This window comes from Pan paniscus, chromosome 19 (genome assembly GCF_029289425.2).
Source record: "Pan paniscus chromosome 19, NHGRI_mPanPan1-v2.0_pri, whole genome shotgun sequence".
NCBI lineage: Eukaryota > Metazoa > Chordata > Mammalia > Primates > Hominidae > Pan > Pan paniscus.
In genome coordinates this window covers 73,430,947-73,454,834 of record NC_073268.2, presented here as the reverse complement: position 1 = coordinate 73,454,834, position 23,888 = coordinate 73,430,947, and the positions used below count along the sequence as shown (strand labels likewise).

The following is a 23,888-nucleotide window of genomic DNA, read 5'->3' as shown; positions in this document are numbered from 1 at the left end:
CCCAATACTTTGGGAGGCCAAGGCAAGAGGATCACTTGAGCTCACGGGAGTTCAACCAGCCTGGGCAACAAAGTGAGATACCCACCTCTACAAAAAATTTAAAAAACTAGCCAGGCACAGTGATGTGTGCCTGCGGTCCTAGCTACTTGGGAGGCTGACGCAGGAGAACCACTTGAGCCCAGGAATTCAAGGCTGCAGTGAGCTTTGATTGTGCCACTGCACTCCAGCCTGGGAGACAGAGCAAGATCTTGTCTCACAAAAAAAAGAAAAGAGAAAGAAAAAGAAAAGTAGTGAATCATGCAATAAGTTGTTTAATGAACATGCCCCTGCCAGCCACAAACTCCACAAGGGCAGGGACTGAGTTGCTATTCCCCAGCTTTGGGCCTGGTTCAGGACTGGAGCTCCAGACATTTGTTGCATAATGAGCAAATCAATCTTCCCTCTGCCCTCCTCTGCACATTACACCCCAGCCCATAAGGAGCAATGTGCTACACCCCCCAAAATCCAAGCTGTCTAACTGCTCCCACAGTTCCCTCAACTTGAAGGATCTCCTCTCTCTCAAGATTCAGCTCACAAGGCCTCCTCCGTGAAGCCTGCCCTGCTTGCTCCGTCCTCTGTGCCCCTCCTGTGCACGGCTATAGTCCCCTCTAGCTCACATCCTGGTTTAGACACCTACCTCCCTGCTAGCCTGGGAGCAGCCAGAGGATAGGCTAGTATCTGATTCTGTCTCCTCTGGGCCTAAGAGCATGCCGAGCAACCTCATGTTTGTCCATATGCGGCCTGTGTTGTGCTCACTGGCATAGATTCCCCTTTCCACCTTCCCTTCCAGAGAGTAACAATATAATAGTTCACAACAAGTGCTAAGGCTTTTCCCACTTAGAACACCTGTATCAGGTCTGCCCTGAAAAGAAAGCTGAGATACAGCCAACAGACACCGGCTCTCCACACAAGTACTGGCGTCCACAGCTCCACGTCTGCAGTGGCCAAAGGGCATGAACCTGTCTCTAGTTCACAGTTCCTGCTGCATACGCAAGGCATGAGAAACAGGTGCTGGTGCCAACTTAAAACCATCTCATCAGGAGGGACAGCATCATGATAAATAGCTAATGCATGCAGGGCTTAATACCTAGGTGATGGGTTGATAGGTGCAGCAAACCACCATGGCACATATTTACCTTGTAACAAACCTGCACATCCTGCACATGTATCCTGGAACTTAAAATTAAAAAAAAAAAAAAAAAAAAAACACATCTCACCAAGCTCACCAAGGGGTGGGGGGGCAGTGGGGGGATGGAGGTCTTAGTGGGAATGGAAGCAATAAAAAGACAACTCTGTCTGCCAAGCACACATAGGAACACTCTAAAACAGCAAATGGCCTTTGATCAGCTCCACCTGAGTCAAGCAAGGCTTTTAAATTCAGATAGTACCAGGCGTGGGTTCCAAAACCTAATGTGGGTCTCCGTGTCCCTTGGGGATTGGTCCTCCTCTTGTCCCTCCTCCCCTTTCCTGCAGTGAAGTAGTTAAGATGTCAAGCAAGGGGAAACCCCAGTCCCCATCTCCTCGAAGCTGGGTGGTGCAGAGCACTTCATCAGCTAAGTCCCAGACCATGCATTGTGGGCAGGCCTTGCCTCTTTCGCCGCAATTCTCCCTCTATGGGAAACTGTTCAAATCAGAATGTCAATCTATGGAGCTCAAATGTTTTCTTTCTTTTTCTCTCTTTTTAAGAGACAGGGTCTTGCTCTGTTGCCCAGGCTGGAGTACAGTGGTGTGATCATAGCTCACTGCAGCCTCAACCTCCTCGGCTCGAGAGATCCTCCCACTTCAACCTCCTGAGTAGCTGGGACTACAGGCATATACCACCTCACCTGGCTAATTTTTGTATTTTTTGTAGAGAGGGTTCTCACTGTGTTGCCCAGGCTGGTCTCCAACTCCTGGCCTCAATCAGTCCTCCCACCTCTACCTCCTAGAGTGTAGGCGTGAGCCACTGCACCCAGCCTCAAATGTTTTCTCAATGTGGTCCCATCTAGTCCGCGTCTTGGCTCAACTCTCAGAAACCTTTGGTCATATCACTATGGAGCTGTTAATAGTAAAAGTAGCCCCCAGGAATAATGTGCTAGCCACCTCCCAGGCGGTGTACTTTATGAACACTGTCTCCTGTAAACATTACAACAATCCTGTCAGGTAGATGCTCATATGGTATTATCCCATTTTACATATCAGGAAATTGAGGACTAACAAAGTTAAGTGAACTCCCCAAGGTCAAGCAGCTAGGAAACTATTATGCCAGAAAGAAACCCTAAGACTGTCTGCCTCCTAAGCCTCTTCTCTTAAGCCCTAATCAGCACTGCTTCCCACCACATGCCTTCATTCTTCCCATCTACAGATGGGGAAATCGAAACAGGGAGCTGCAAGGCAAAGTGCCTGAGGTCATGTTCAGCACATCAGCATTGGGCTAAGAGACCAAGAGACAGAAGTCAAGTCTCTCCCGCTAGGACTGGAACTTTCACACCCATGCATGGTCTGCCATACTCCCTCATGACCCAAACCACCCTGTCAAAAAGAAAACTAGCCCGGGTGCGGTGGCTCACGCCTATAATCCCAGCACTTTGGGAGGCTGAGGCAGGCAGATCACTTGAGGTCAGGAGTTCGAGACCAGCCTGGCCAACGTGGTGTAACTCCGCCTCTATTAAAAATACAAAAAAATTAGCTGGGTGTGGTGGCGGGTACCTGTAAACCCAGCTACTTGGGAGACTGAGGCAAGAGAATCACTTGAACCCAGGAGGCGGAGGCTGCAGTGAGCCCAGATCGTGCTACTGCACTCCACCCTGGGCGAGACAGCGGAATTTTGTCTCAAAAAAAAAAAAAAAGAAAAGAAAACCAACCCAAACCCCCAGTCCGTAGAAGAAAGGTCCCTAACATGATACAACCCAAGGAGAGCAGGTCCCTTCCTCTCCAGGTCTCCTTTCCCCTGACTATGCAGTGGGGCTCACTCACTGTCTCTGGTCTCATCCTTTCTGCCACCGTCCCCCAGGAGACCGAGTCAGCTCTGGGAAAACTTGGGAGCCAGGAAACCTTGAGCCTCGGCACAAAAATGAGGCGCCTCCGTTACCTGGCACTCACCAGGGACTTGCCTCAGAGAAATTCTAGCGTCACCCAATTTGGAAACCAAGGAAATGAGTCATGGCCCTTTTAGGAAGCTAGAGAGATGACCTTTACTTACAAAAAAGGAAACTGAGGCAAACAGCAGCGGCAGCACGCTGGGAAACGTAGTAGCTCAGAACCCACACCCACCCAGGCTCTCTGGTCTTGTTCCTCCCTCAAGTTCTAGGAGAATGCTTTGCACTTCTTTAGTAATTGTCCCCTCCTCTATCTTTCTCTGCATATTTCTTCCTTTGGCTTTTAAACCCAGAAACTTTCACCAAAAGCAGGCACAAGCAAAAAGGAGCCACATTCGTGACAACAGTTGAAGCTACCTCATCAAGCAACTGAGGTCTAAACTGGCTCCTAATTAATATTAACCCTCCAAATCAGAGTCATGCTCAGAAAACCTTGGATGAAGAGACGCCAGGCGGGAGGGGAGTCTCCAATTTTCTTTTTACTTCATCTGGAAAATTAAGAGCACTGCTGATTTGAACAAGAAATCATCAAGGAAAGCAATCACAACTCCACACGGCCCATAACTCGATGGACTTGGATGTGTAACCTGCCACTTTCATGTGCTGAAATTAAAATGATTGTGGCAAGAATAGCAATGATGACATGAGTTTGTCCCTCCTCCTTCAGCCTTAGAAAACATAAAAACCCCTACAGAATCTTCTGAAGGAGGTCAGGTAAAAGATCTTCCTGCTTTGTCAAAATAAACCAGTAGAAAACTGGTCCAAGACTGTGCTATACAGCCCTTCCCAAAAAGATGCTCCCCCAAGACTCTTTCTCTCCAAGGATGATGAACTTGAGGGAGGGGAGGGAGACAGTGAGCACAGAGAACTGAAGGAGGGAGGGGGTCCTGGAGACCCTCCACTCCAAACTCAAACACTTACTTGCTGTTTCTGCATTAATTACAATAAACTGCTTCATAGCCTAGTGATCACTTAATGGAGCAGCAAATATGGCTTTTTCCCTATAATTAGTCAATGTAATCTACTGCTATTTCCCTCCTCCCGGCCACCCCTTCTCTCCTTCCCTCTCCATCCTCTACACACTAACATTCACATGCACTCCATCCCCTGTCCAGGATCCACTTATAATCATGATCTTGTTCCCCGTTCCCAGCAATACCTGGTAAATTCCACCCAGTGGACATGAAGTGAAAGGGACCCACATACAGGGGATGCCCCAAGGGGTCTAGGGGCTTTCCCAGCCCCGACAATAGGTCTGAGCGTCAGCATCTCCCAGGCCAATGGCTGGGAACTGTGTTCATTTCCTGAGCTCTACCAATCTTCTTCCCACTCACAGGACAGGGCTCATGGGTTTGTAGATCAAAACCTACTATTCCATATCCCCAAGCAAAAGTTTCTATGAAAAAGTAACCCTTGCCCCCAATCCCAAGGTTCTCCCTCGCTCCCTCCTAGCTGGGGCTCTTTCATGTCTCTGAAGTTACTCCCTCCTCTTGGACCATGCAGCCCTGTGCTCCCAGTTCCTACCAAGTGTCAAAGGAACAAAGGCATCTTCAAAGGCTGGGGACACCATCTAAGATTCCTAAATGAAATGATTTCCCTGCCCTTGAAAATGTGGCTTTTGTGAAATGAAGTTGCTAAAACAGCCCTTTGGCGTGTGGACTAAGGATAACAACACCCTCTTTTATGGCCTGCTTTTCTCTACTCAGACCTCTAAGGACTTATCAACTAACTTCAGATACTCTCATCACCAGCAAGAACAGAACACTTTGTATCTTTCCCATGTTCGAGATGGCTTTAAATTTTTTCTTTTGTTGTTTATGGAGAAAAGAATTCACATTTTCTCAGTATTCATCATACACCAGGTGCCTTATTTATACTGGCTCATTTAATCCCCACAACCCTACTATTCCCCTTTTTTTTAAGTGCAGAATTGAAGCCCAGAAAGGCTGGAACACCTTCCTAAAGTCACAGAGTTAGTGGCAGTTATCAAGTTTCAAACTAGTTCCCTCTGAGTCCAAAGCCCATGCTGCCAACAAACCACGCACTTCGTTATGGCACATGAATTTGTCTGAATCCAAATTACACTGCAATTCTACCCGTGTCACATACATTTATATGCATAAACGCACAACCACGTGTGTGTGTCTTCTTTTGTATTTCTCAAACATTACTTAAGGAAAAATACGTAAGGCAGAAGACAGCAGTACTTAGCGTTCTCCAACTACTACGTAAGGCAGGCACGGAGCACTTACCCAAACCTGCCACAGGATGTGCTCCTTTCTAACAACCCCACAACTCACACACCCATACACTTCCTTATATTGCAGACACCATTCTAAACACTTTATTATGTTAAGTCCCATAATCCTTATGACAACCCCATGAAGGTGATACCATCATCATCTCCATTGTACAGATGACAAAACAAAGGCACAGAATATTTAGATAGCTTGCTCAAGGTCACACAGCTGCAGTGGCAGAGCAAGGATTCAAAGTCTGGTTCCAGAGTCCATGCTCTTAAACGCTCAGCTAGAACACCTGGAGAGAAAGTAATAAAAATAACGACAGTAAAAATAACATTTTACTTCAATGTGTAAAATGCAGGGTGATGGGGGTGAGTAGGATCCAGCCTCTATTTGCAGTTTTGTTTTCCTATATTCTCAGGCCCCGGCCTATGTGGCATCACGTCATTCACAAGCTGGTTTCATGATTTCTCTATTGTGAACGAATTCTTCTATTGAATCTCTCCTGTCAATATCTGAGACAAGGCCCAGAAGGCCCCAGGAGCAGGTCTCTAGGAAGCTTTTTAGAGCCCCACACTGGGGTAGATGTTTGAGGATGCTTGAGTTCAAACTCTCAGAGCAGTTCCCCGCCTCTGACACTTGGGGGTTTTGTCTGGATAGCCCTGAAAAAAAACAGTTATTTCCCATGAACACAATCAGTCCTTCTCTTGGGATGCCCAGGGGGTCTGATCATCCTCACTCCACCATCTCTTTATAGCTTGGGGAAAGACCCAGGTGACTGTTTCCACGGCACCTTCTACTCTAATCCACTGGGGTCATGCTGCAGAGGGGCCGCTCAGAGGGCTAATGCCGTGAATGCACAGGCTTTGAGCAAACAGGATGACGTGGCAATAAAGGCAATCACAACATGCTAAGGCGATGGCCTGCCAAACGCAAACTGCCCAGGCAGGACTTGTGCTCAAAAGAACTTTAATTGAATTCTTTCAGCAAGTGCAGCAGAAAAATTCATAATGAGGTCCCCCCCCCACCCACATCCCCACTATGTCAGTCTGTTCTGCAGTTGTGTGAATCCAGTAAAAAAAAAAAAAAAAAAAAAAAATCATTTTTAACAAGAATATGGGACGTGTATGGACATTAACCTGAACATCGTGTACTGCAGGGAAAAACAATGATCAAATCCAAGGATTTTTATTTTCAAAGCAATTTAAGTAAGGCATTCTGCCATAATCAGCTTTACTACCCCTATTAGTACAGGAAAACAAGTTCTGAACCTGGCTCCCTAGTGAAAAATGCAAAATTTGTATAATTAAAATTATACTTGTGAAATTCAAACACACTCTAATTTCCTAAGGGCCCCCTAATCAAGTCAGAAGTTCTTACTAAAACCAATTATCTTCTTTGGAAAACAGAAGAGGAAACATATACATGTAGCAATCTTGTGGAGATTCACAACCCAATTCTCTCCTAGGTGCAAGCATCCTAATTTGATCCTTTTTCCCCAGGTAGAAGACATGGTGAATCCACTAGTTAGTTTTTATTAAGTAGTATATCTGAAAGTTGAAACATTTTTTGCTTGTTTGCCTCTAGCTACAAAAAGGACACATTTGAGAGATATCCCAGAGGGAACTGAGTTGAAAGGGATTTAAAAAATAGAGTGCATCAGTAAATACACACTGTGTTTCCACCCACTCCACTATACACCAGGCCCTATCTGGCTATTTTTCTTAAGATGTCGCAGCAGTTTTTCAAAACACTCGCCCAGTACTGTTTAGAATGGTCACTCTAATGCCATGGCGAGGAATGGGATGAAAATACGAGCTTCCTTTCTGAAACTAGTTCACAACTGAGCCAGGTACTCTCGAGCTCCTATCCAGGAAATCAGCAAGACCTAGGTTTCTCACCTTCTTCTACCCCCAATGTTGCAGCTTTTCTTGTTCTTGAGTGAGTGGAAATTCTTGCACAAGAGCAACATGGAAATACGGATTACTTTCCAAGACACTGAAATATTTAAGAAGCAGTTGTTGCCATGTTTAATTATGCCACCAATATGAAGTGTTATCGATCTAGGGCCTTTGGAGGGGCGGGATCTGTACCCCAACAGGTTCTTTTCCCCTCTCCCTGGAATTCATTTCAGAAATGAGAATATTGACTTTTCACACTCTTGGTTTGGTGTTCCAACAGTGCCCAGCTCTGTAATGTTGGCCTGACACGCCGCCCAGCCAGGCTCCAGCAGGTATCCAGAAAGTAAAAACAAAATGCCGCTAAGTTGAAAACTTTACTTTTCAGCAGGTGGGAATAAAGGACAAAACTCAACATTCACGGCCTCTTTAGGGTGGAGAACACCACAGTAAACCAAACAGGGTTTGGTGTTAAAAATTCCATCTGAAGACTTAGGAAACACAACGTGTGCATGCACAAACACACACAGGCGCCCATGCAAGCATGCAGAAGGAAACACTCAGCTGAGAGCAAGTCATGGGAACTGCTACTTGGCTGGTTCCTTGCCTCCCTCCCACCAGAGCGGTCACCTCATTAATGTCACTCAGCATCACATTTTGCTACACTAGGTCTTTCTGCACTCTGTTCCCCTAGGCGGCCCAAAAGCCCGCTTCCATTGTAAACTTCTGTGCTTTAGGAAACTATCAAAAGCTTTGATGGCAGAAAAGAAAAAAACTTTTATAGCGCCTCCCTCCTCACTCTTTCCCCTCCTTCAGTTTCTTTTCTTTGGTGCTTTATTCAACATCACTACACACACAAATCATGGTCTGAAAGTCGTTTACAATATGTCAGCTTAAAAAAAAAAAAAAAAAAAAAAAGATTGCAGTGGCCCGTCTATTTTGCAATTGCCCAAAGAGAATAATTCATTTCGGTGGAGGGTATGGATGAAGCCCTGAATACATTCCTACACCATTTTCTGCCCTTCAAAACAATAAAAATGTAAAAACCCAGACGAAGGAAGGCCCAAGGTGGCAGGAACGAGAATCTCTTGACCCCCAAGGAATTTATTCTCCTAGATCTTCTGAAGCACTCTCTCCCCAGAATGCATCATCAAGACCATTTTATTAGATTTTTCTAAACCCTTGAAATTGTCACATAATTGAAACAGAAAGAGCAATTTAGAGCTCTTCTTGAATGGATTTCTTAAAAAGAAGACTCTGTGCTTGCCCAACACCCCCGCTCCTTGGCTGCTCATACCCCTAACCTAAATTTAAGGTGCTTGCACACAAAACCCTATTTATTTTATAAATCCTCCCCTGCCATAAAAGTTACACATTCTCCTAATGCCTTAGATTTCAGGACGTTTGAGAGAAACTCATCCCAGACAACAGGCTAAAAAAAGAATCCATTAGCATTAACTTGCCTGTCACAGCCAGTGACAAATAAATGAATGTGATGCTTTCAGATCAGTCATTGGTAGAGCTACCCCCGGGCAGATAAAGACCAGTACAGGGAGAGAGAAGACTCATGGGGAGACCTCTCACACAGCAGTGTCTCAGCTGTTCCCTAGCTGCTCCCCGGGACTTTACTCTCAGAGGCAGCAAAAACACAGGCATCAGATACGGAAAAGGAAATGAATTCCTAATGCCCATCAAGCATCCCCAAGATAAAGGCTGCATGCTATCTCGCCTCGAGAGCCAGGACCTCATGAGCAGGCCAAGCCACTGACACAGAATTTTCCAATCTCAATGTGCTGTTCTATCCCTCACCCTAGAAAGGAGCAACAGTGCTAATCAACCCACGAGCTGCTCGGTTATAAGGTCCCCTGATGATGGGGGCAGGGACATTTTTCGGGGACAGTAACAGATGATGAATGCTTATACTGTACCCACAACATGCAGCTATCACCCTAGGCCATTCATATGCATTAGCTCAGTCCATCTTACCCTTAGCAATTCTACAATGGAGGGACGGTTGCTATCCCATTTAACAGGTACAAGTGGAGGTGCAAAACCACTAAGTGACTTGTCTAAAATGCCATAGCTGGTAAGTGGCACTTACCTATGCTAAACAAGCTCTCAGAAAACAGGTAACAAAAATTAACCTGAAGCTTTCCAGCTAGACTATCACAAATTCTATTCCTCAGCCTGAGCATTTTATAGCCATCAGGCAAAGTGGCAACCTCAACTCTGCCCACTCATGTTGGATGCAGCAAGGCTTAGCAGAGAGGAGAATAAAGCCTTGGGATTCAGAGAGACTTTGGTCCAAAGGCCAACCCTGAACCTTGCTAGTTCTATGGTTCTAGAAAGCTGTTTGCCCTCTCAGGCCCCAGTTTACCCACCTGTCAAACGGAGATAATACCAACTATTTCAAAGGATTGTTGTAAGGATTAAAGAAGACTAAGTGTATAGTCTCGGTACTATGCCTATAACATATAAACTCACAATAAATGACAGTCATTATTCTGAATTAGGATTTTTCTTTTTAACTATTCAAAATCTCACAGCTAAAATAAAGCAAGATAGCAGCCAGGCATCCACCCTAAGGCTAACATTCCAGATGGTTGGAAGCCTGGTGCTATCTTCAAAAGAAGGGAGAATGGAAAATATCTTATCCTACTCTGGACCCAGTGGGACAACTGTCCCAGCTGGACCGACCAAGTGAGGCTGCTGCTACAACATACCACAGGGTGCTCAGCCCCAAGACCACACCTGCGCACTTCATACCACACGGAAAGCAGAGATCATGATTCCAAAAGTGCATATTCTTCACCAAGCAGACACTCAGCCAAAGGCGACCCCAAGCAGACACCATCTATGAAGTCACAGGTCAGACTGCTCTGAGCCACGGGACACACACTGGGGTTATACAGGCAATCTGTGATGTCCACATTGAGAAATGACATCTCACTGTCTACACATGGTGAGGTCACGATCACAGCTTAAACAAGGACAAAGTACAGGACTTTGGAATTGTATCTATATCATGGTCCCTTGTTAAGGAGGAAAAGAGGAGAGGACAGAAGGTAGAAACAAGAGAATGAGAGAGCTCTTTGTAAGCAGCCACACACCCCAAAGGTAGAGGTGGCATCTGCTAAGAGCATCACTCCTGAAGAAGAAGAGTCTATGGCAAGAGAGACTCTGGCCAGAGAGAACATAGCCTGCATTAAGCTTAAGCCACAAGCCCAGGTTGGAAGTTCTCCAGGCAACAGCATCAGCCATGGTCCTATCAGTGACCCCAGCTTCTATACGGGTCTGAATGAGCTCAGAACATTCCACAGAGCATCCCCATACACCCGCACAGACACACAACAGGTTCCCCACAGCACCTGTCAGTTTGCCTTATTGGGCCCTTGAGGCCTTCTACAAACTGGCTCCAACCTACTTTGCAAGCCTCATGCCAGACCACTCTGCAGCACATACCCTTTGCAACACCTGCACACCCTGCCCTTTCCTAGTGCCTAGCCGGAAGGAAGAACAGCATTCCTGCCATTATTCCTTCCTACCTGATCTTCAAGACCTGGGGCAAAGACCACCTCTTCCTAGAAGCTTAGATTGCCCTTCCTCAAAATGCTGTTCCTACCTCTTCTACTGTGCTTATCCCACCCTTTCCAGTATCACAGGTCACCCCCTCCTCCCAACCTGCAGCTAATGTTCTTAAAGACAAGAACTGTGTTTCTTCTGGCGTTTTTCATTCGCTCTACCTAAACGGAAGTCCACGATGTACAAAAGTGCAGAAGTAAGGGCTAAGGATGGGGTGTTTTTTGTTTGTTTGTTTGTTTGTTTGAGATGGAGTCTCGCTCTGTTACCTAGGCTGGAGTGCAGTGGCGCAATCTCGGCTCACTGCAACCTCCGCCTCCCAGATTCAAGCAATTCTCTGCCTCAGCCTCCTGAGTAGCTGGGATTACAGGTGCCCGCCACCATGCCTGGCTAATTTTTGTATTTTTAGTAGAGACGGGGTTTCACCATCTTGGCCAGGCTGATCTTGAACTCCTGACCTCGTGACCCACCTGCCTCGGCCTCCCAAAGTGTTGGGATTACAGGCATGAGCCACCACACCTGGCTGGGTTTTTGGGTTTTTTTTTAATTATTAGTAAAATATGCTTGTGTCCAATGGAGAAGATAAGGCATGAACCTAAATACCATGAAACTCAGAACAAAGTACCTAACACAATCCCCAGTGCTGAGCAGAAACTTGGTAAATAATTTCTGAACTACTGAAAGTGGCAACTGACTGTACCAAAGATATGGTCCACCCCACTCCTGCCATCGCTCCTCCCTGGCTTTGGTGATCACACCTGAGAGCATGTTATATACTTATCTGTTTGCTCACTGCTTATTTGCCCCACTAGAGCAAAAGTTTGGTGACGGCAGGAACTTTGTCATATTCTCCACACTATCCCCCGAATTTTGCACAGTATCTGGCAAACGGTCGGTGCTTCTTTGGTGAATAAATGAATGAGTGAATGTCTAGCACAACATGCAACAGATGTATGTGCTCCACAAGTTTTTGCTAATTTATTATTGTTGGAAGGGGCTTAACCAAAGAAAAGGTAAGTGCTGTGGAAATCCAAAGAAGTATGACTGTTTCCACAAAGGGGCAGGGACAGCTTCGTGGAAAAGATAATGATGAAGCTGGGCTTTCAAAGAGGGTCTATTGTGTACAGAGAAGGGAAGGGCAGTGCAGAGAGGGAAATCTGCAAAAGGACAGGTTTCTCAGAGAAGGGTGAGCATTCAGTTTCAAGGCAGCAAAAACTAGAAGAATTGAGAGATAAGGTGGAAAAGACCCCGGTACAGATTTTGAAGGACCTTAATTAAGCACCAAGCTAAGACGTCGAGACTGTGTTCCGTGCACATCAGGAAGCACTGAGTGTTTCCTGAATCCCTCCAAAAGTGGGTGCACGCATACAGTTGGCAATGAACAAGGATTAACCCAGCTCTTGTTAAATGAACACACTAGATCAAACGGGAAGAGAGAGATGATGAACTATATCTCCCCTGTGTGTTCTCGGGGTTTTCAGCCAAAGATTGTCCGGGTTTAAAAATACAAAATAGGACACAAAGAATGGACGCTGCCCCAAGGGGCACCTGAGATGGTCAGCTGGTTCCTCCGAGACTGCCTTCTCCTCCCTTCCCGGGCAGCAGAGGAGGCTCACCTGTCTGCCAAAAATCATCTGACAAAGAACACAGGAGCTTCGTAGTCCTAGGAGACTGACCTCAACAATGAAACGAAAGCATGTGAGGAACGGCAAAATCCAGGGAAAGGACATTTGTAGGACAAGGTGCCCCTCCTCCTTGAGCTGACACCTGCTACTGACTTGGAACATAGGAAGGAGCGGTGCTCACCGACAAGAAAGAAGCTAAGCCACTAATCCTCCCAGGTCCTCGCTGCTGTGGAAAAGGGCTGCAGACACACCACCACATCCTCGCTGGGAATGAGAAAACCCACTGGCAGGCCGGTTCACGGTGGCTGCCGAGATGACAGCTGCAGATCATCCAAGATGGCAAGATGCTAGAATGACCCGACCCACAGCAGCAAGGGAAGGCCAGATGCTGAAAACTCACCCTTCGCCCTTGAGAAGCTGCCAAGAAACCACTCCCCCAGAACAGGAGGTGTGCGTGTACACGCTCGGGCTGCCATTGCACCCATCTGGATGCGTGCTTAGCAGAGAACCTTCCAGGGCCCTGAAGCCACGTCAGAGGACAAGACAGAAACAGGAAAACCTGACTGCTAGCTCAGCCCTGCTACAACCTAAGTGTGGATGTGAAGCAACCAACGTAACTTTACTGGGTAGCAGCCACCTCCACGGTGGAAAAAGCAGGCTGGATTCAGTTCGTTCATTTAGTTACCAAACAGCAGCCACCAACAGTTCCCTGCCCTCAGGGAGCTTACATTCCAATTAAGATTCTCCTTCAGTCATTTCACCATTGTGCTTTTTTTTATTCTATTAAAATAATTATCTGGTCGGGCGCGGTGGCTCATGCCTGTAATCCCAGCACTTTGGGAGGCCAAGGCAGGTGGATCACCTGAGGTCAGGAGTTCAAGACTAGCCTGGCCAACATGGTGAAACCCCATTTCTACAAAAATACAAAAATTAGCCAGGCATGATGGCAGGTGCCTGTAATCCCAGCTACTCGGGAGGCTGAGGCGGGAGAACTGCTTGAACCCGGGAGGCGGAGGTTGCAGTGAGCCAAGATCTCACCACTGCACTCCAGCCTGGGCGACAGAGTGAGGCTCCGTCTTAAAAATAATAATAATAAAAATAATAATTCTATAATAATAAGATAAACAGACATTTGCGGGGTGCTATTTTATGCCAGACTCCCAGTGAAGAATTTTGCATTTATCCTCCAAACAACTGCAGGCAGTGAGTACTATAATTCTCCCTCTTTTACAAAGGAGGAAACTGAGCCTTGGGGAGGCTTAAGTGACTCGCCCCTGGCCACCCCGCTGTGACTGAAGGCAACTAGAAATAGGTTAAAGAAGTGAGATCTCCCTGCATCAACAGATGAGGTTCTGGCCTCTAAAAGTTAAGGAAGGAAATGGCAATTGGGAAAAGATGGGAATGTTTTCTTATACACAAGGATAATTAAGACAGATGGTGAGTACACCCAGACCTCGCTCTTGCTGAAAGATGCTAAAGAGTCTCTTGGTTCCTCCACATAGAAGAAAATAACCCACGAGCTCAAGCAAAACTCTTCCAGACAGCCAACACTCCAGTCCAAAGGGAGCAAAGAACAGGGAGTGATGGATCCCCATCATCCTCATGTCTCCAAAGCCTTCAAATTAAGTCATCTTTTTAGAAGAGCATGACCATTTTAATTTTTAAAAAGATAAGGGGCTTGAGGGGGGGAACTCTTACATATTTTACAAAATGAAATAATCATCCAGAGAAATACGAAGATATAGAATGAACCAGTCTTCTTGCCCTGATCAAAATATACTTCACTAATTAACAGCCTCTAGTCTCCGAAGAGTCTCCCCACTCTACTTCACTTGAGATGTGAACATTTACATCGCAAAGGGGGATACATAAACTGTAGGATTCAAAACCTTCCTTTGGTGACTTATTAAAATTCTGGTCTAAACAGATTTTTATTTATATGATACATTAGAGAATATTATGACAGTACTAATATGAAATCTGTTCTTCACTGCCATGGATTTTCTTTCTTTTTAAGTTACCATTTCTTTCCACTAGTCTTGTTTTAACACCTCCACGGAATATTTCTCTGGCGAGCGTTAGCAAGGAGGGACAGCCAGAAAGCAGAGAAACTTATTTTAACTGAAACACACACTGACATATCATTTACAAGCTCCTCGCCCATCCCACGAGGAGGGGCAGGGTTCCCTCTGCCACTGTGACCTGAACACAAAAACACAGAAGTTTTATTGAAGGGAGATAAATGATAAATAAATCAGGGTCGACTTAAAGTTCTATGCTCCTACCAGCTGGGTTTTGGCCCCCAACACTAACTCCAGTCTGAAATCCCGGTGGCCAGGCTCAAATTCCATTGGAAAATAACCGTAGACAGGGAAGACACTTTCTCCCCACCCTGTCCCAATTCCCAACCACCATACAACCTTGGCATTTACTCTGTTGCCTCACTGGGGTTGAGTAACTCCAGAACCATCTGAAAAGATGGCCTGAGGGGTCAGATCGAAAGATACAAGACAGTGTCACACACTGGTATAACATGATGGGGCAAGGCAAATCACCTAGGCCCAGGAACGCAGAACTTCAAAGTACTGGGCCTCTGGCTATGGTTCCCTCAGCACAGCCCGCTGACCTCTCCGAGCCCATCTCCTGTCGCATAGCAGAGGGGCCATCCCCTGAGGTACCCCCACAGCATGGCACATTGGTGAAGGGCCCAGTTCTACAGCCAGGTTGCCTGGGTATGGCTCCTGGACATCCATCTGTGCCTCCGTTTCCTCATTTATAAAATGAGCTCATACTAGTACTCTCCTCATAGGGCTGCATGAGGATTAAATGGATTAATAAAGTCTCTGCAATAGTGCCTGGCATATAAATTCAACTAGTATCATTATTATTACTCAACCTCTCACAGGATTGATGTGAAGACTTAATAAAAATGGCAGAAAAAAATAGCAGGTTGGCCAGGCACAGTGGCTCACGCCTATAATCCCAGCACTCTAGAGGGCAGAGGTGGGAGGATAGCTTGGCCCAGGAGTTTAAGACCAGCCTGGGCAACACAGTGAGATCCCATCTCAAAAATAAATAAATAAATAAGATAGCAGGTTAACGCTTCTATGGCATTACCATGCAACGTCTTTTTTTTTTCAGTCCCTTTACCTTTATTAATTTACGTAATCTGCAGAAAAACTCTATGAGATGGAAAAATGAAGGTTCAAGAAGTTAAACGACCTGTTCAAATTGACACAGCTAAGGAGTGGCACCACCAGCATCCGAACCCAGGCTGTCCCACTTGCAAACAACAACCGGAACAATGATGAGAAAACCGACAAGAAAAATAATGACAATGACGAAGACCTTTGTCGCAGACCATGCTCTTTTACTCTACACAAAAACCTTCTGGGAGAGCTATGTCATCACTCCTACTTTACAGATGAGCACACTGAGACTGAGAGAAGGTTAGGGACAACAGCCAAATGCCCCAGGAGATGGAATTCAGATGGAGACAATGAACAGCCAAGTCCTCCGTAAAGTGAAGTATGTCATACACAGTAAGGTGTTATTATTAAATCCCTAGAATTCATGGAAAGATGTTCTCCCCCAAGTGGTTTCACGTTAATTCACCTACAAACATTCCAGATGTGGAGTTGAGGGTTGGGAAAGGAATGCACACTTTGACAAGTTTGAGAAATATTCTGTCTCGTTTTCAAGTTGAATGCATCACTGCAGAGTGTATTAAAGTGAAATATTGCTTTTCTCATTTAAAAACAAAGTTAAGGAAGGGGGACAACAAAGGGGAGAGAAAAACAGGTCAAACCCATGGTTTTACCAAGTAAGGGATTTTTCCAGCTTCCCTCTTGGGTAATCTGATCCAAGCTCTGAGTGATCAAATGACTAACCTGGAAATTTGAAGATTCACACTTATGGAAGAAACAGCAATTCCTCCAAACCCAGGAAATACTGCTAACTCTGGGAAGCCCTCTGAAATGTGAAGGATCACAGACAGTTTGGGAAGTAACTAAAACAATAAGGGCAATTCCAAAGTTTGTGCTAAGTACAAAAATAACCTAATCATTAATTCCTATCATTTGCTTAAGCATTACAAAAAAATGCCTGAAGAAAATATTTCATTGTATTTACTTAAAAAGTTGTGTTTCCGTCTTTAAAAAAGGGAGAAGAGAACAAGGAGGGAGGGAGAGAAAGAAGGAGGGAAGGAAGGAATCAATCAATCAAGTGGTATGCCCCAGACCTGAAATTCTCAAAGTACCATCACAATCACCAACTTTTTCTATACTAATGTGCAAAACCATTCCTCTCTTTACACGATTAAAAGGTTCCACTTCTGGGAGACTATGCATAAAGAATTTGCTAAAGCCAGAACCTTTTCCGACTTAGAAGCTTCAACTTTTCCCCTTTCCCTAAAAGAATGACAAATCCAGAAGATACATAAAAAGCATTTCTTCCAGTGCTACATAAGGAAGAAAAATAGTAACTAAAAAGTGTAAATGTAACATGTAAGCCATAAGCCCTTCCAATTTAACCTTAGGCTTCAAGCAACTGTGTTCTCATAGCCACACCTGGCAAGCTCAGTGAAAACTATGTTAACGACACACTTCTAAAAAAGTGAAGCCCTATCTCAATTCTTTAAGCAAGTCTTGTAGTGCCACTCCTACAAGGTTACAACATTTTCAGGACTTCTCCACCCAGGCACCAGCACTTGCACAAATAAGAAGCACTGTTGGTTTCAAGTATGCCCTGACTTATCCAACCAACCTAAAACCAAGATATCCACTGCTTGCCCTCCCAGATTTAAGGCTTTATGGGCCTGAGAAGTTGTTTTTTCCAAGAAAGGATCAGCTGTTTAGTCAAACTCTACTCCTCTGCATTAACTCCAAGTTGTAAAGCCTCAAAGAGTACCCTCCAAAAGAGTCACAAGGAAATGTTCGACTTTTCCTGATATGATATTGGAAATGCTTAAAAAACAAATAGAATCCTTGCAAAAAATACTGCAGTCGATGGAAACACATCCTCCCACTAAGCATCAGACTTGTCCCTGCCCCCAAGTGGATGTTCAGAAGCCACCTTGGGATGGCTAACTTAGAGACGCATGGTTATCTCACAGGACTACTTGCCCAGCCTGTCCTGATACCCCGAAGGAACAGTGAATACCAGGCTTCAACAGTTCATGGCCAATGCTGTTTGAAATTTGAAATTCTTGGCAATCATCTCTGAGTGCTAAAATCCTACTGTTTATTCTCCTACTTACCTTGGGTTGCGCTCGACGAGGAAATGCAACTTTGGGGTCAATCTGGGGAAAAAAAATAGAAAAGCAGGAGTCAATAAAGTACTTTAAGGAAAAAATATGATTAATCACCTAATTATTAATCACTCATTTCTCAGGCTTATAATCCAGCTTTTAGTAACTTCTCAGGCAACTCAAAAGTTTCTTAAACTTTGATCTCAACTTTAACCATCCCTCCAACAGATCAGGTAACTAACATAGCTAGCTAGCCTTTCTGAAATGACCCACCATGCATTTCAGTGTGTGATGCTCTTACTAAACCAGATCTCATGTAATTCTTATTTAGGCAAGGGCTTCTTCTTCCAGACACTGAATATTAAATGGTATCTACATCTAATTTGCTATGCGTGGCTGGGAGAAAAGATGGGAGCATCATTATCATTGGGAAAAAAATCATAACCTGAAAATTAAATGTAAGTATTCTCTAGCAGTAGGTAATTGGATGGTATTTCTTCTCCCTGATGATAACTAAACAACACAGGAGGGAAAGGAGATTCCAAAAATTTTTAAAATCAACAACATCCAAAAACTCCCCATAGACATCCAACACAGTGCTCTGCTTGAGTTAATTAATTCATTTTAGCAAAAGTAAAGTTAACCAGGATTAACCAAAAAGATCATCTGTTCTGTAGTTATACCTCAAAAGATAAAAAATAATTTTTTTAAGTAAAGAAAATGAAGCATGTGAGCTAAATCCACCTGGATTTTAAAAACAACAGGGAGTAAAAATCTATAAGCAACCTAAACCCAAATTAGAAAAGAAATCCCATCATGGGGAGGGCACCAAAAAAAAAAAAAGTTACTGAATAAAAGAAGTAGTCAGAATCTAGTGCAACAAGTAGGGAATTCCCCTACCCCAACCTCAATCCGAGTGGAAAAACATCCTCCAGTCCAAATCAGACACTTGCAAAACGCATGATGCTCAATCAGGGTCTAGCTGTACAACTCAGAACAGTTCTCCCGGAAGTATGTGAATCTAACAGGCTGATGTGAGGGAGGAAAAAAGTGACTGCACAGATAAAAAGAGGAGGAAAGAAATGTGAAAATATTCCCGTTGTCGGTTTTCATTCAATTTCTAAATGTCACAAATCTTTGGGTAAAAATGTAACACAGATAGTATAAACATGCTACCAGTTATTTATTTCCAGGCTTTGGCTTTCATATTAAAATGTTTTCCTTTTAAAAAGTAAATCTGAGCTTTGTTTTCACTTCTGCCATGAGAGGGAGGGGGGGAAAAAGAGTAATGCTGTGGAGGAAAGTAGGGAGGTGGGGGTGGGGAGTGGGAAGCACGGAGGATAGTTCATTTGTTCCCTGACTTACATCACCTAGGGTCCCAGCCAGAAAGACATATGAGGATTTCCTGCTGTTATTACGGGGGCTTAAAGACCTAATAAAAGTCTGCATTGCATTCCCTACCTTTAAACATCACCTGAGAAATGAGAGATTACTTTTCAAAAACTAAAATAGACAAAAATCTCTGATCTAGAAAACTACCCTTTCATAAAGATTAACATTACTGCATCTACAGGTGTGTCCAGCACTGACTAGCGCTTGTCTACAAGAGAAATACAACAGGTGTGGATTTTCCATTCTGTTGACGTACGTAAGACAGAGGTGTCTTTTTATAAATACTCCCCAGAGGGTGTTTTTTTTAGTTGGCCGGCACACAATTGCAATCAGAAATCACCTTGTTTATGGGGTAACAGGTGTGGGGTATGTTGAGGGAGGTGCCAGGAGCTGGAAGAAGTAAGGTGCAATGAAGAAAGTGAAGTACTAAAGAAAATTTAAATCACAAAACGAAAAAGCCAATTCAGAACTCCTGGATGGTGTGTGGCCGTATCAGAGCATTATATCATGATCGAAGTTCCTCAGTGTGCAAAGTTTACACGCTGAGATCTCTGAAGGAGAGGAAGGGTCAAGTTAAGCATGGCAAATCCCAACCTTTTGCACATCCCTGTCAACTATTTTTTAAAAAACAAACAAAAAAGAAAACTACCAAAAATTAAAACATTAGTTAGTTAGGTACAGCTCTACTTACTGTATCTACAAGTCCTCTAGGAAAAGACTAGGGTACTATTTTGGATGTGAATGGCCGTTACCTAAACAAAGCTTTTAAGGTAACAGTAAACAAGATCCTCGTTTCCATGTCAATAAACCAACCGCTTCTGCCTCCTGCACTGAACGTTGAAACAAAGTCAAAAGCTAGGTTACACTAAATAATAGTGACCAAAACATGTCTATAAACAATCAGAGAGGGAAACTGCAGGCTTTGCACCTGATACAGAGGAATATGACCCACCAGCCACCACAGAAACCAAATACTGTTTCTCCCACCCAGGTAGCAAGAGGAGGTGGATGATAAATTCCCAAATTTGCCTTGAAAAGATTTTCCTCTTTAATTTCACTAGCTTTTTGAAATGGCTAGCCATGAAATCAAGGAGAGAAAAATTTTTCAGACATCTGTTATCATCCTACAAATGATTTCTGAAATTAAATTATCTAAAAGTACAAAAGGCTGGGCTGCATTGCAAGCTATGACAAGTCCAGGACAATTAATAAAGCAACTAAGAGTGTAGGTGGGTTTCTTTCTTAGGAGAAGGCACGCACTCCTGATCTCTTTGATCAGAGAAAGAGGGTGAATTTGCAAAATCAATTCAAGTGCACCGAAGGTTGCCAGGTTTCTTTATTTTCTTTCCTTCTCTTCCATTCAATGTTAAAGCCAAAAGGGGCTTGAAAGATCACCTCGGTCCACTTATTTTACAGAAGAGGAAATTGAGACCCAGAGGTAGGGAATGTCTTGCTCACTTTCATAAGAGGCGGATGGAAGTAGAGCCCCATTTCTGGCCTTGTCCCACTACCCCATCACAGAGGAGTGAAGTTCCATGCAACCCAGCACTACAGCCCAATGTCATCTTAAGGCCTCTGTTTGGGGCAGATATATATTAATAAAAACCGTGGGGAAACTCTGGTAGACATAAAGGGAAGGGAGGAGAGGCAGGAAGCCCACACAGGGGCTAAATAAAACACTGCACACTCCCCCTCCCATTAAATGTATTGTTATATACAGACACTCTTTCTTCCCTTCCCCTTCTGACCTCTGCCTGGAGACTTTTCCCCCTTCTACTCTGGATTTTTAAAACTTGTGATGTATAAAAGTACCCATACTCAAATGAAAGGATCTGAGAAAGAAAAGGAAGGAAAAAAAAATCACTTTGAAACCCCCAGGCCTTATCAGCCTTAGATTTCACGCCATCTGGAGTCACCCCAGTGGATGCCCAGCTCAGCTCCGCCAGCGTCCCCTTCCCTTCCCAAACCACATTCCAAATCCCAAGTGCCCCAAGAGAAACCTGTTGCCTGGACCTGTAATTAGTGCCCTCTCCCCTCCTTCCCACTGCTGTCCCCCTTGGCCACAAAGCAGGCTGTGCCTTCTCAAAGCTGATCCCCACAGCCACAGTTGGTAACGCGTGCTGTGCTTGGCTGACAAAGAAAAGTTGCATTTGCTCTCTGGTGGAGTTTCTCTGCACAGTCCCCAGGCCGGGAAGGCAGACTCCAGGAGCCGAACCCTCTCCTCCCCAGGCCTAACCTTGGCAGCCTCTGAAGCTGCAATGGGACAGGCTCTAAAAAGAAAACCCCAAAGCCAGCCACAGCAGCAAACTTTTGAGCCAACTCGCTAGCTCAGTTTAAAACTACCCAGTTCTAGCACAGAAGCAAAAGAAGGCACTGTCCCTTTAAATGGGGCTGTCAATGCCCAGATCGTTCCTGAAAAGGGGCGAACAACAACAACAAAAAGCAACCTACCGTCTTGGAATCTAACTCATGGTGGGGCTGACCTAATACTTTATCTACACTTGCTGGGTCTGCGAACGTGACGAAACCGAAGCCTCTGAAAGGAGACAAAGAGGGAGAAAAACAAACAAGAAAATGTGACACCATTGAAAGCAACCAGGAGTGAGACCTAAGGCTGAATGAGGAGCAAAAGTTGTCCCCCACGCACCCTCACCTCCCACTCCCCTCCTCCAATTCCCCTCCTGCCTACAGCCCTCCACCTCGCAAGAAAAAACATCAAGGTTAACGGGGGAAGTGGAACGGGGGCAGGGAGGGTGGAGGTAACTTGGAAAATGCTGGTGCCTCCACTCTTTGGCCACCTCAGTTTCCTCTCCTCCTCCCCTTCCCTTTCTTAACGCTTTGTTTTATTCCGAAGAAAGCCCGGCACTCAGAAGAGATTTACCACCATCTTTCCAAGAGGGATCTTAAGAGTTTGGGGAGCTGGGAGTGTGGGGGAAACACACATTAAGATCAAAAGAAAAAAAAAAAACTATGCGAAAGTAAATGAAGCTGAATGTCATTTTAAACAGAGAAAAAGAAGCGACGGGAAAATGACTTAAAGCAGAGAGATGGGTATCTCTGTATCCAGAGTTCAGCTCCAATTAACAATAACCTCTGGGGTTACTAGGGGGCGGTGGGGGTGGTATAGAGCGCCGTTCGAGATCAGCCACGCGCCTGAGCCCCATTCTAATCCGCTTAGCTACTTCCGAAGACACCTCCAAAAATAAAACTTAAACTTTGTTCTAAAATAAAGACAAAATCCAGAAGGGAATGGTTTACCTGGAGCGTTTCGTAGTGGGATCTCTCATGACCATACATTCTCTAATTTCTCCAAATTTGCTAAAATAGTCTCTAAGGCTATCTGTAGAGAGAGAAAGAGAGAGATGGGGGGGGGGGGAGAGAAGGTGTGGGGAAAAAAAAGCAATGCAAATTTTGATCAAGGACAAAATCCAAAAGTAGTTTTCTGTTGTTATTCTGTTTTGTTTTTGCATTTTTTGCACACGCGGGGGAAATTCGGCAACAGAGGTCGCATAGAGGGCTCAGAAAGGATTTGCTATTTAAAAAAAATAACCTTGCACAGGAGAAGTGGGGAGCCAATGGCGGGGGGGGGGGCTCCTACACCGGGATAACAAAGAGCAATAAAGAAGCCAAGAAGGGGGGGACCCAGGCGTCCCCCCCTCCCTCCCTTACCTGGTGAGGTCTGCCAGCTCAGTCCACCGATAAACATTTTACTAGAGGGAGAAAACATAACAGAAGTGAGCACCGATGTCAGATCGGCCATTTTGACGTGTAACTTACAAAAGCTAAAAGGAAAGCGGGGGGGAGCGAGCGAGCGAGAGCCGGGAGGTGGGGTGGGGGAGAAGGTGACGGCGAAATGCAATCCAAAGGTGTGTAACTTCCACGGGGGGGGCGCGCGGGAGAGGCGGGGGGGCGCGGGAGATGCCCGGCTCCGCGCACCGCCGTCCCCGCCGCTGCAAGGAGAGCGAGCCCAAGGCGGCGCGGTGGGCAGCGGCTGGAAACTTACCCGGGGTCGTGCTGGGAGTCGTTGGCGCTGCCCGAGGTGCCTTGGCTCCCATTTGCCTCCATATCTGAGCCCCCCCGCCCCCCCACCCCCAAAAAACCGAGCCCCACAGCGATCGGAGCGGAGCGGCGGCCGGCTCCGAGCCCCGAGATCTCCGCTCCCTCCTCCCCCTCCTCCTCCCCCCCGCCCGGGCTCCTCCGAATCTCTCTGCGAGCGGCGGAGCCGGGGCAGCGGCGAGAGCCGTCACACGTGGGCTCGGCTTAGCTCAGCCCCGCTGCCTCGCACACCCCCCGTCCCCGCCCCCCCGGCCCATCCCCACCTCTCCCCCTCCTCCTCCCCACCCCCATCTCCTCCTCCTCCTCCCCCTCCTCCCCGGCGCACGTGGGGCGGAGTTCTAGAACGTCGTGTAACCAATGCCGGTGACGTCACGCACCCCCGTGCGGCCCCCGCCTGCCCGCGCGCGCACACTCGGCCCCCCACGGCCGGACCCACAAGGGTGGCGCGCGAACCCCGCGGGCGGAGGGGACCCCGCCTCCGGGCCGGCAGGGCGCAGGGCGAGGGGGAGCGCACCCCGACTTCCCTGGATCACATGGGCTGCGGGGGGCGGGTGGATCGGGGGAGGGGAGGCGCGGGGAGCTTGCTGCGGCTCCTCACCCGGACCTGGGAGAAGACGCCCCCCACCCTCTCTAGTTCGCCCTCTCCATTCAAGTTTGCCGGCCCCTGCCGCCGAGATCCGGGGATGGCACCAGCCGCCCGCCCTCCGCTGTGCCCTGTTTCCAGCCACCGC

At 46.0% G+C, this 23,888-nt stretch overlaps 1 protein-coding gene across 7 annotated transcripts in view; it reads right to left on the bottom strand.

The window, feature by feature from the left end:
- MSI2 (musashi RNA binding protein 2) overlaps positions 1-23,386 on the bottom strand; it is a 428,034-nt gene extending 404,648 nt beyond the window's left edge. For 4 of the 7 annotated variants that reach the window (XR_010110574.1, XR_010110575.1, XM_034942534.3 and 1 more), the window contains exons 1-5: positions 23,105-23,292; positions 22,771-22,811; positions 22,360-22,441; positions 21,553-21,637; positions 17,719-17,760 (exon numbers count right to left, since the gene is read on the bottom strand). Coding sequence is in view for 5 of the 7 variants with exons in the window: in XM_034942534.3 (XP_034798425.1) it covers positions 17,719-17,760; positions 21,553-21,637; positions 22,360-22,441; positions 22,771-22,811; positions 23,105-23,166 (312 nt within the window). In the remaining 2 variants the exon portion in view is untranslated. Of the gene's footprint in view, positions 1-17,718; positions 17,761-21,552; positions 21,638-22,359; positions 22,442-22,770; positions 22,812-23,104 lie in introns of all 7 variants that reach the window. The other 3 variants (XM_034942537.4, XM_034942539.4, XM_034942535.3) reach the window with 2 other exon arrangements.
- Between the last annotated feature and the right edge of the window lie 502 nt (positions 23,387-23,888).